The 11,818-nt window shown below is 53.2% G+C and overlaps 1 protein-coding gene across 2 annotated transcripts in view; it reads right to left on the bottom strand.

Annotated features, from left to right (window-relative positions):
- Positions 1 to 1,900: 1,900 nt before the first annotated feature.
- The window catches only part of Cbs (cystathionine-beta-synthase), a 20,422-nt gene continuing 10,504 nt past the window's right edge, over positions 1,901 to 11,818 (bottom strand). Inside the window, exons 8-17 of one of the 2 annotated variants that reach the window (XM_013351238.2) lie at positions 10,597 to 10,688; positions 9,537 to 9,662; positions 9,047 to 9,131; positions 7,555 to 7,660; positions 6,501 to 6,575; positions 6,246 to 6,380; positions 5,100 to 5,208; positions 4,512 to 4,596; positions 3,782 to 3,823; positions 1,901 to 2,584 (exon numbers count right to left, since the gene is read on the bottom strand). In XM_013351238.2, coding sequence (XP_013206692.1) covers positions 2,481 to 2,584; positions 3,782 to 3,823; positions 4,512 to 4,596; positions 5,100 to 5,208; positions 6,246 to 6,380; positions 6,501 to 6,575; positions 7,555 to 7,660; positions 9,047 to 9,131; positions 9,537 to 9,662; positions 10,597 to 10,688 — 959 coding nt within the window. In that variant the 3' untranslated portion in view covers positions 1,901 to 2,480. The remainder of the gene's footprint in view (positions 2,585 to 3,781; positions 3,824 to 4,511; positions 4,597 to 5,099; positions 5,209 to 6,245; positions 6,381 to 6,500; positions 6,576 to 7,554; positions 7,661 to 9,046; positions 9,132 to 9,536; positions 9,663 to 10,596; positions 10,689 to 11,818) is intronic. The other variant, XM_005360297.2, reaches the window with a different exon arrangement.

Raw genomic sequence — 11,818 nt, 5'->3', positions numbered from 1 at the left:
TTTTTGGTTTTTCGAGACAGGGTTTCTCTGTAGCTTTGGAGCCTGTCCTGGAACTCCCTTTGTAGACCAAGCCAGGCAGGCCTCGCCTCGAACTCACAGAGATTCGCCTGCCTCTGCCTCCCGAGTGCTGGGATTAAAGGCGTGCGCCACCACCGCCCGGCACTTGCACAGTTTTTATTATTTTTTGTGTATGGGTGTTTTGCCTGCATGTATGGCCTGATGCCCACAGAGGCCAGAAGAGGGCCTTGAATTTCCTGGAACTGTTGTTACAGATGGTTATGTGATAACCGTGTAGCTGCTGATAATGGTTCTAAAGAACAGCGAGTGCTCTTAACCACTGAGCTATATCTCCAGTCTCTGTAAAGGACAGCTTTAATGGCAGTAATGGCTTTTAGTTTCTTCCCTGCCTTTGGCAGGACTGGAATGGGGGGATAGGAAATGGAGACACAGGAAATGGATCTGACCAGCTAGGTCCTGAGACCCAGGTCACCCCTTAAGCCATTAGACCCAGCTACACATGACTGGGACCCATGTGAAGCCTGCATGCACTCCTGTTCCTGCAGGGCTGGCTGTGTGCAGCAGCTGACCCCTCTACATGTGGTGGCGGCTAGTGTCCTGCTTCTGCGGGGCACCCTTTGGAACTCCAACTGGCCTTGTCACTGTGGGCTCGGTGTCTGTGCGTGCCCTCTTCTTCATATCCATATACCTGTTTTCCAGTTTACCCTTTCCACTTCATCTTTCACATGCCCGTGTGCTCACTCACTCCCTATACCAGCTCTCAACTCCAACACTGCTTACCTTCCTCTGAGGATGGACACTTATCCCCCACCCTCTTTTGCTGCAGTCAGAAGTAAATGTTTTGGGAATCAGTTCTCTTCTGCCACTCGGGTTCTAGGAATGGAACTCAGGTCATCAGGCTTAGCAGCCAGTGCCTTCACCTGCTGATTCATCTGCTGGCCTGGGTACTGTTTAAAATGTTTATATATAGGAGCTGGAGTGATGGCTCAGAGTTAAGGGCCCTGGCTGTTCCAGAGAGGACCTGGAGTAATGACTCAGAGTTAAGAGCCCTGGCCTTAACACGTGGGGAGGTGCTTCGTCTTACTGCAACTTCAATATGCCATGTTTTATTGATACTCATTGGAGATATACCATTTCTTGAATGGAGGGGGTCAATTGTGGGGTGGGAGGGGGGATGGAGGAGAGGGACTGGTAGGGGAAGATGGGGAGACTGTGGCTGGGATGTAAAATAAATAGATGAATTTTTCTTTTAAGCAGTGAATCCAACTCCTAGAAGCAAAGATGGGTTTTCATGTCTTAAATGTGGCACTGGGGAGAACACACCCGGAGAGGATAGACAAAAGCGAAACTAAGTAAAGATAAGCGGGAGAGTGGCACACACTTCCATCCTCACACTCATGAGTTTGAGACCAGCCTGGGCTACATAGTGAGACCCTGAACCCCACACCAAAGCAAAATCCCTCCCTAGAAGCAAAGAAAAAGACAGCACAACTTAAACATGGGTGGAGCAGGTGGGATAGCTGTAGTTGCTGGGAGGCAAATCTGAATCACAGAGTGAAAGATGTCCAGGGTTGGGGAGGATGCTGCGAAAGCTGCTCAGGAACGCACAGGCGAGAGAGAATGTGAACTAGTGCAGCCCACTGCAACAAATGGAACACAGGACTGCAGCGAGCCCAAATGCAGGATCCATCCTAGAAAAAAAACGTGTTTGAGCAGACATGTGCGCAGACCCTCACAACATCCAAGAGGTGAAAACAACACATACTTGTGCATGGGTGAACAGAACAAAGCAAGAACCACCTACACAATGGACCGTTGCTCAGCCATGAAGAGGAATGCAACTCTGACATTGGTCGCAACACGAAACCATGAGACACGGGGCCACGGGTGTGGGAGTCCATTTAATAGGAAGTGCCCAGGACAGGGAAACCCATCGAGAAAGTGGGGTAAGTACTTGTCAGGGATGCACGGGAGGGTGAGCCAGAGCTGCTTGACAGGAGGCATGGCCTAAGTGGTGACACCGTGGGCACTCTGTTCAAAGCTGTGGGTCTCGGGTCACAGGAACTACACCATCATTAAAACCCACGTGCTCCCATGCTAGGAACAACACTGCCCCTGATGATGGGCACAAAGTCGGTCCAGGGTTTGCCCTTCCCCATGCTAGAGCCTTCTCTAGGGAGGACACTTGCTGGCCCCCTCAGGCTTCTCACAGTTGCACAGCTGACACCCATCAGTTCTTCTGTGACACCAGGAGGACATGACACCAGAGGACACCCACGTAAGGTACTCAGGCTCGGGATTCAGTTAGGAAGGTGAATGTTAGGAGGGAGGCTGGACCTCTGCAGCTGGTCTAAACAGCCACCTGTTCGTGCTGCCTGTTGCACTTGGGCATGACTAGTCGGTGTCTCTAAAGCCAAGAGGTCCCAGCAGGGAGGATGGAAGCCAGTCCCAACTTTCGGGTTCTATTTCTGGTTCCGTTCACGGGCTGCCACGAAGTTTAGCAGGTCAATGGCAGTGACAATCCCAAACACCATCTGCCGCTTGCTGGACAGGCCATTGCTGTGGTCTAAGGAAAGGAAACAGCTGCTGGATTAAAGGTGCTGGGATACAGAGCTAATCTGAGGCCGTGGCCTGTTGGAAGCAGGAGACCCTTTCCAGCCTCTAAGCAGGAACAGAGTACCAGCCACTGCTGTTCCAGTTGAGCCACGTGGGCAGTGCCAGAGGGCAGTTCCTCTCGGCAGCTCTAATATAGGATGCTGGGTGCTGTCTGGAACAGAACCGGAAACCAACCCAGGCTCCCCAGAATGGACAGCCTGACAGGGGTGTCCTCTCAGCCTATGCCCACAGGCCTTGTGCAGGGTCTCTGCCAGGGCAAGCCGCAGGCCCTCTTTCTCTCCAGAGTCCTGCATGGCACCCAGAGCCTCTTCACCTCAGGTTTCTCAGATTGGAGCCTCCTGTCAGCTTGGGCCTGGCCCTACAGCACAGGGTCTACAGGCAGAGAGGGGCCATGACAACAGTTTTCTGTTCGTTTGACAGGATATGGGGAGCCCAGACTTCTGTCCACAGAGCATATGAGGGACTGAGAGGAACATAGGGGCTTCCCATGAGTAGGGGTGTCCCTGGCGCAGGACTTACCCTGGTTCACAAGTCTCTAGGCTGATGACTTGGCCTTCAGCCCTTGACATGTGTCCGCCTCCATAATGGTGGGCTGGGCCTTTGTGCCACTTCCCCCACCCCCGAACAGACACCCATTCTCTCAGGCCTTTTCTCAGGATAGCCTTTGCTGGCATAGCCCTTGAGAGGCTCAGGTCGCCTAGGGTCTGAAGACAGAAGCCCCTTGAGAGATACCCATCAGAGACAGGCACCTCACTGGCCTATCTGGAACCCCAGGAAAGGACAGAAAAACTCAAAAGAATTGCAACTGCTGCCTTTCAGAACCCCTGAAGCAAAGGGGCCACATGATTGGCTCTGGGACCCACATAGAGCACGTGATAGCAGGCTCCGATTAGGCTGATTCCCCGTGCAGGCTTTGGTGGGGAATGTTTAGTTTGTGACAACACACAGCTCTGTCCTGTCAGTCCAGCTGCCCCTGACGTTGGAATTTGTGTTTTGTTTTGTTTGTTTTTGAGATGCTCAAAGATCAGGAGTTGCCCTACCACCCAACCCAACCTCGGAGATCCAAGGCCCTAGATGCCCATGGAAAGCTGTGATTCTGAACGTGAGGATCACTTCCTAGGGGCTGGGATGGGTGAGGCGTACATACCTGTGGGCCCCCCCACCACTCCTGACCAGGCCTGGTCTTGTGCTGTAGAGCCAAGGACGGGAGAGGGGTTAGACATGGGGCCACCCCCACACGTAGGCCAGCCTTGGAGCCAGATATAAGGCCCTCCCAGTTCTTATGGATTGAGGAATGAAAATCAATGCCCCTCACCCCACTGGGACCTGAGAGTGTCATCCCCAGATGACATCCTGCAGATGCTGACATTGGGAAGGTTCTCTGAGAGCAGGAAGGACAGACTGTGTTTCATATGCACAGAGACAAGTGTGGCTCACAGGCTATCCTTTTAACAGATGCCCAGCACTTCCCTGCAGAGTACCCCTGGAGCCCATATGTCCTGAAGGGCCAGGAAGTCCAGCTGTCGCAGGTGTCTCTGAGACAGCCCCCAGCATCCTTAAAGACTGTCTGCTGTCTCACCCTGTGCACCTAGGTAAATGCTACACTATCTAAACAGGTGACATGAGGGCCCGCTGGAGCATGATTTGGCCCTGTGCGTTCCTTGGGTACATGACTGGATTGACAGGTCCATGGAGAGAGAATCGGGATGTCAAAAGCTGAGGACTACAGACTCCCTATCACCCACTAGGGAGCATACCTGCCTACTGCGCATAGCAGAAGTCTGTACCAAGAGAGCCTGGGCCAGGCACGGCCAGTGTCCAGGGCTTAACACCCTCTGCCCCCAACAAGAACCCAGCACCAAGTGAACCCCACTCACACTGGATCTGCTCATGGATCACCAGGGCGAAGTGGTCGATCTCCAGGATGTGGGAGAGTGTGCCCAGTGTGTCAGACAGGTGGATCTGCAAGAAAAAGCTGTGTCCATGCTCCATGCTGGCCCTCAGAGCTACCAGCCCCCACAGACTTGACAAAGGCGAGAGGTGCAACATTCTCCAAAGCTGCTCAGATACGTAGAACAAAGGCCCCGCAGAGCTTAGAGCATTCTGTGTTGTGGCAACCTGCCTGAAAAGTGACTTGCCATTTGACTCCAACCCATGGCTTCTGCTTGGAGGCCAAACTAGCAGACAGACCATGGCTTGTTGGGGTCTGTGAAGGAGAGATGGACCAAGAGTACAGAGTCTGCATGCAAGATCTATGTGACAGTGGTGACCTAGAACTGAAGTGACCTTGAACCCCCTAAGCAAGCTGTAGAGCTTCTGAGGGGTGGTATGGGAGGGACCCACCTTGGGCACCGCAAACACTATGCCCTGCCTTGAAGGCCCAACTTGCTTTCCCATGCCCACTCCCTCTGGAAAACACGCGTACCGGTTTCCCATGCCCACTTCCCTCTGGAAAACACGCGTACCGGTTTGAACTGCTTGTAGAGAACTTTGCAGACTTCATCTGATGGCTGCACCTTCCCAGCAAGCAGGGATGACAGCATGTTCCCAAGAGTCACCATCCCTAAGATGGCCCTGGGAAGGGCGTAGAGTTGCCGGGGGAGAAGAGGCAAGGGTCAGAGAAGGGGCTCTAGCAGGCCTAAGCATGGCAAACGTAGCTCTGGCAGGCCTTGCCCTTCCCCCATTCCCTCTGGCTTGTCAAACTGTTAGATTATATACATATACACCAGCCCTCAAGGTCCATCTCCTTAATATCCCTTTCCCCTTCTCCCTCTATCTCCTGTCTTTGTCGCTCATTCCTTGCCCTTTGTCCCTCTGGGGAAAATAAATCTTGTGCAGAGAACTTGGCCTTCGGTGTCTTATGTTGACTTGATGTCAAGGTCCTTTCACACTCAACCCAGGAGCTAGAGAGACGGCTCAGTGATCAGCGCATTTGCTGCTCTCGCAGGGGACCTGGGTTTGGTTCCTGGCACCCACAGGGCAGCTCACAAACACCTGTAACTCTAGCTCCCGATCTGATGTCTTCTGACTGCAGCAAGCATTAGGCACACAGGTGGTGCACACATATTCACATGCATGCGTGTGCATACACAAACACATAGATTCACATACACACAAATACATATATTCAGGGCAAAAAGCAGTTGTATGCATAAAACACAGTTGGGGGAGGAAGAACAGTGGGACGAGCAAGCTTACAAGTCCTGCAGTGTTTATGTCCCCACGGGGGTCCATGGTGACCAGCCATCAGACTTCTGAAGCTGGGTATAGGATGCTGGTCAACTGGATTTCCCTACCATGCATATTCATGCACTGTTGTGTGTGCCACCCCCCCAGGGTGCCTGCCACCTACTCCCTAGGGCACGGGTGGACCTGCATACTAACAATGAACTGGGGAGACAGAAGAACTGAGGGCCCCCCCCCAAGAGTTAGTAGGGTCTAATCTCAGCTGCTTGGGGGGGACAAGGTGATCAGTAGCTGTCTGTCACTCTAGACATTGTATGCAAAGTGACCCATTTAGTGGCATGGGCACAGAGGCCTGGGAAGCAGGACCTGGGATCCTGGCACAGTCTAAAGGCAGAGTCCTGGACCGGCGTGTGGGTGAGACTGACCCTGACTCGTTGACCACGGGCACCTGGTCGAAGCCCTTCTCCCGGAGAATGTTGATGGTGTGCTCACAGGTGACCGTGGGCAGCACAGTCAGTGGCGCTGACAGGCTCAGCTCTTGAACACGTAGATGCCACCACCTGAAGGAGCGGGTGGAAGAGGGCAGGGAAAGGCGGCGTGAATGTGAACCACCGTGACGGGAAACGGGAAGGCCGCCTTTCCTGCTCGTCCAGGGATGCCAGGGTCAGGCAGCACCTTACCAAGGCCTCTTCACGGAGAGCTCCTCCTTCATGAAACCCTTCTGCATCATCCATTTGTCACTCAGGAACTTGGACCTGCAGGGTGAGGGTGTCACTGAGGCCTCTGTACCCAGTGGGCACATACATAGTCAGGGATGAGTTTCAGAGGGCCTTGTGACTGCCTTGGGCCTATTTCAGCATACGATGGAAGGATGGCGGAGTTCCAGGGAGGCAGACTGGGGGTTACTGGGCATCGAGGTTGAAGGAACCAAGGAGGTTGCTTCTGGAAGCCTCTGTGATCAGTACCCCTCTTGTAGGTTCCTGGGCAGCCTCCTCGTTGGACCCCCCAGGTCTGCCCAACAGAGGGAGCCTTTCCCATTCTGACCAAAGGCTGCAGAGCTAGGCTACAGAGCTGTTAGGATCTGTACCAGGAGACAGGCTAAGGGGCAGCAACATGCGGCAGAGGTGGCCCCTGCTCCAGCACTGATATGAAATACATACTCACGCACTCTCGTATAGGATGCTCAAGGGCTTCTGGACCCTTGAGCACACACCTACACTCACACAAAACAGGACCATGCACACACATAGATGCACACACAAGACAGGCCAGCCATGTGCAGGGGAGATGGATGGCCTCCTGGGTTGCTCATCACCCTACCTGGAAGCCAGTGGGATGCCCGTGCACCATGCGTGGCCCTGCCAGGCTGCCAGACTCAACACAAACATAGCTCACAGGCTGTAGAGGAAGTCTAAGGGGTGAAGAAGCACTCTTGCTGCCCACGAGGCCTGCTGCAGAGTAGCTCCTCCTAGTTCAGCCAGGACAGAGGAGTGTATAGGGGACACAACTGTCTACCAGAGCTGTCACCATGGGCATACACACACACATACACACACACACACACACACTCAGGATAGAGCCATGCAAAGTGAACACTGGTTCCAAAGACATGGAGGATCCTGGGGCTAGCAGGCTTACAGGGTCCACCTGTCCACTACCCTTTCCTAGCATCTCACGGTCAGCACTTAGGTGACAGCAGCCAGGAGGGCGACAGGGACCAGGGGTGTGTCTTACATGTAGTTCCGCACAGAGTCAGGCAGGATGACCACACAGCGCTGTCCTTTCTCCAGCTCCTGGGCAGCCTTCACGGCCACAGCCATGGCGCTGCCTGAACTTCCACCTGCCAAGAGGACTGTTAGACTTGCCCACAGGCTTGTGCGTGCATCCATAGATGAACAACATGTGCTTGTATAACCCCACACCTACGGCAACGCTCTAGAAGGATCTGTGGGAACCATTCAGGCATGCATCTCACACATGCCCATTCATGCTCTGGAAGGGCTCATGCATTCTCTGGAAGAATCTGTGGGATCTCTGGACAGAGAACAGGCCTTAAGGGACTCTATTCCTCTGCATCATCTTGCTCCTCTAGGCCAATGGAGCTCACATTCCATAACTAAACACTCTGGGAAACTGAGGAGACCCCGGGATAAAGAGGCGAATCATGCTCGGTCAGAAGAGGGGCTCACGACAGGGGCTCCTAGTTCCCCAAGCTATAGCCTGACCCCAAGCCAAGAGCCAAACAAGGAAAACACGTGTCTCACTGACTGCTCAAAGCCACCATGCAAAGCAAGTAGGGTGACACCAGGCTCTCTGACACTGACCATAGAGGGCCCTGGTCCTGGGACCTCCAGAAAGAGCCAAAGACACTGTGACACTGCCTCTCCAGTTGGGGCTCCTCCGGGCTCAGCCTAAGAAGGCACAAGTCAACCTGGTGCCTCTCACAGAGGCCATGGTCCTGCCCCCAGGTTTATACTTCTTACACTGAGTGAGAGAGGCGGGCATAAACTCCTCTCCCTCCTAGTGATCATGCGGGGTGTGTGTATGTGTGTGTGTGTGTGTGTGTGTGTGTGTGTGTGTGTGTAAATTCACTGAATGAGAGCCCACGTCACAAGCCTCCTCCTAGTGGTCACACTGAAAGTTCTCTTCAATCGAGGGGCTTGTTCCCGCTCTCCTAATAGTGTTTGGCTGTTGGCCAGGCCATGCTAGGGGCTGACTGCCTTCCCCTGCCCCATTCCAGCATGACTCAGAACAGATGGGGCCACACTTATAGGGCAGGTTCAGGCACGCTTGGTGTTCTCCAATTCTCAGGTCTAACTCAAACTTCTGTGGTCAGGCAATGGTGCCCTATTCGCCCTGAACAGGATGACCGAGGGAGCCCTTCTGTGGGACCCAGCATGCCCTAGCCTCCACCTGCTGCTGATTGAGCCATCATTCCAAGGACAGGACTATATATGAATGGGGGGACCCACAAGAGCTTGCCTCAGACACTAGAAGGGCAGATGAAGCTTGGGCCCTGTGCCTCACGCTCTCATCTCCACAGGTGACTCCAAGAGGCTGCAAAGGACAAGCAAACAGCTAAGGAAGGAAGAGCCTGGACGGGAAGGGAAGTCACTGTGGTCACACGGCCTCAGAATGTCCATGACGTCCACGCATTTGGAGTAGGTTGCACACAGCCTGGACGGTCCTCTACCCTACCCCCCACAGGGCTCGCCCAGCCACTCACCACACAGCAGCCCTTCCTGGGCGATGAGCATGCGGGCAAAGGTGAAGGACTCCTCGTCGTTGCTCTTGAACCATTTATCCACCACCTGTGGCAAGACAGGGTCATGGGCCTCTGCTCCGGTGGAGGGGGCTGGGAGCGGGGCAACCTCCCAGAAGACTTTGTCCCCTGGGTCTGCAAACTGAGACTTCTTTGCCCTTCCCTGCTCCGTTGTGCTTTGCAGAGTAACTCAGACCACCCGCATCTCTATGGGTCTGGTGATCTCTGTTAATAGTGGCCATCCCACATCCACCCTGACCATCCTTGTCCGTCCTTCCCATTGCATCTCCGAGGCCATATTTGAACATGGTGTTGTGCTTCATCCTGACTCAGCTCCTGTAACTGCGCTCCCCACGCCGTCCCCTCAACACCCATTAGGTCAGCTTGAGTGCCAGAATGCAGAAGCGGCAGCCTCCTGTAACTCTGCCTGGGGGAGCACGTTGGCCCAACCTACCGCCCTGTCCAGGACGGTCGGAATGAAGTCATAGCCGATCCCTTCCACCTCATAGGCTGTTTGGTCCGTCTGGTTCAGCTCCTCAGGCTCCGCAAGGATGGACCCTTCAGGATCTACACCAATGATCTGCAGGGTGGGCAGCTTTAGGGCTCAGGTCAGGGGGAAATGCAACCCAGCCCGGGGCAGCTGCCATTAGAAAGGAGATTATTCCACTAATATCTGCCTGTTAATGACTGGCTCACAGGATGCCTGTGCTAGCTAGTCCCAGAATCTCAGACAAGAAGCAGGAAGGTCACACCTTTCAGGGCTAAGATCCAGCACAGGGTATTTCGAAAGATTCTCCCCATGCTGCTCTAGGAAGGGTCCCAGTCATGGGCATTTGGAGAGCCCTTTGGGGACAAAGGACAGCTCTGCACACTGATATATTCCTGGAGGGTGGGCAGTCTCACTGGGAGAAAATACCCCTGTTTCTTTGTGCCCCTCTTCATCAGGCCTGCTCCTAACCTGGTGGCTCTCAACCTTCCTAAGGCTAGGACCCTTTAATACAGTTCCTCATGTTGTGCCTACCCTCCAACCATAAAATTATTTTTGTTGCTACTTCCTAACTGTAACTTTGCTGTGAACTTTGTTATGAATCATATGAAACATTCATATGAATGTTTACATATGAATAATGTAAATATCTGATGTGCAGAAAATCTGATGTACAACCCCCAAGGGGGTTATAACCCACAGGTTGAGAACCACTGCCATAACTCAAGACAACCTGGGACTCTCTCTGGTGGCTTCTGGGCTAGTCTCACTAATCAGAATAGGAGCCCCCAGGACCCTCTGCTCCCCAAGTTGCTCCTGGGCAACTTGATACAACTATTCAAGACAGCAATGCAATGAGAGAGGAATGTGGGAAGAAACCAGTTTCCAGGCAGAGGGACCTGCCAGTCTGATGCCAACAGCCCTGAGCCTCTCAACACAGCTCAGGCCACACAGGCAGGAGAGTGAGTCCAGGCCCACCCTCTCAGCCACCCAATCTGTACCAGCACCACCCAAGTGCCACACTCACTTTACACCCGGGGCACTTCTCCTTCAGCTTCCTGGCGATGCCTGTGATGGTGCCACCCGTGCCCGCTGAAGCCACCAGCATGTCCAGTTTCCCTGGGGGAGGGAGGACATTCTCAGGTCACGACTCAGAATGACCATTGGTGGAAATACAATTAAGCCAAACTAGGTCAGGGAGATAAACATCGCCTGTCACTGCCCCCATCTGTGGACAGTATGCCCAAGGCAGGGGCTGCTGTCTGTACTGTGACGTTGGCCTTTAAACCACCAGTGTAGCTGATCTACAAGGATGGGTCACTGCTGGGCAGCTAAAAGTTTGGCAGAGATAAGCTGTCAATGGTGTGCCTTCCTAGGCTGGCTGATTCTTGGGTGATTATAGATAAGCAAACTGGATTTTTAGGATACAGGAAAAATGGCTGAAGCTGAGAACTGGCCCAAGCTCTCTCATGCCGCTGAGGGTCAGCTCCACATCAAGCAAGCCTGAACTGGGCAAACTCAGGAATGAAGCAATGTGCACCAACTCTGCCAAATGAGAATTCTCACTCATAAAACCAGCTAAGCAAATACCCGGGCTTTTATGGGCCGGTTCCTGGGCACCGAACAAGTCTGCACTCAGGTCAATGCCAACACCAGGTTCTAATGGGAAGCCAAGGGCGGGACCTTGAGGCACCTTATCCCATGAGTCCCTCTTAGGGTTCCCACCAGCCCCAGGAAATAGGCACTCAGCACATGTACATGGTTCTAAGGAGCCTCATGCCTGTACTGGAGTAAGATAACCACAACTATTGCCATGTACCTCCTGAGGTAAGAAAAGCTGAATGTCAAATCCAATGCCCCTAGCCGGGCATATGGCTCACACCTTTAATCCCAGCACTCAGGAGGCAGAGGCAGGTAGATCTCTGTGAGTTTGAGGCCAGCCTGGTCTTACAAGAGCTAGTTGCAGAACAGCAAGAGCTACACTATTTCAAAAAACACCAAAAAAAACCAAAACAAAAGCAAAAAAAAAAAAGAAAAGAAAGAAAGAAAAAAATGTGGACACAGTCTGAATCATGTTTCTAGAACACAGGGAGAGGCACCGGTGAAAGCCAAGAGGCCTCAGGGAAAGAATAGTGTCTCCAGAAACTATTTCACAAAGATGGGTGTTTAAGCTGAGTTTGCCAAGGAGAGGGCGAGTGACTCCCTTGGCAGAACACTGTACACGTAATAAGTAAATAACCAAGAAGAAG

This window comes from Microtus ochrogaster, linkage group LG2, assembly GCF_000317375.1.
Source record: "Microtus ochrogaster isolate Prairie Vole_2 linkage group LG2, MicOch1.0, whole genome shotgun sequence".
In the NCBI taxonomy this organism is placed as follows: domain Eukaryota; kingdom Metazoa; phylum Chordata; class Mammalia; order Rodentia; family Cricetidae; genus Microtus; species Microtus ochrogaster.
The sequence above is the reverse complement of the archived record's forward strand: the minus strand, read 5'-3'. Positions and strand labels throughout refer to the sequence as shown.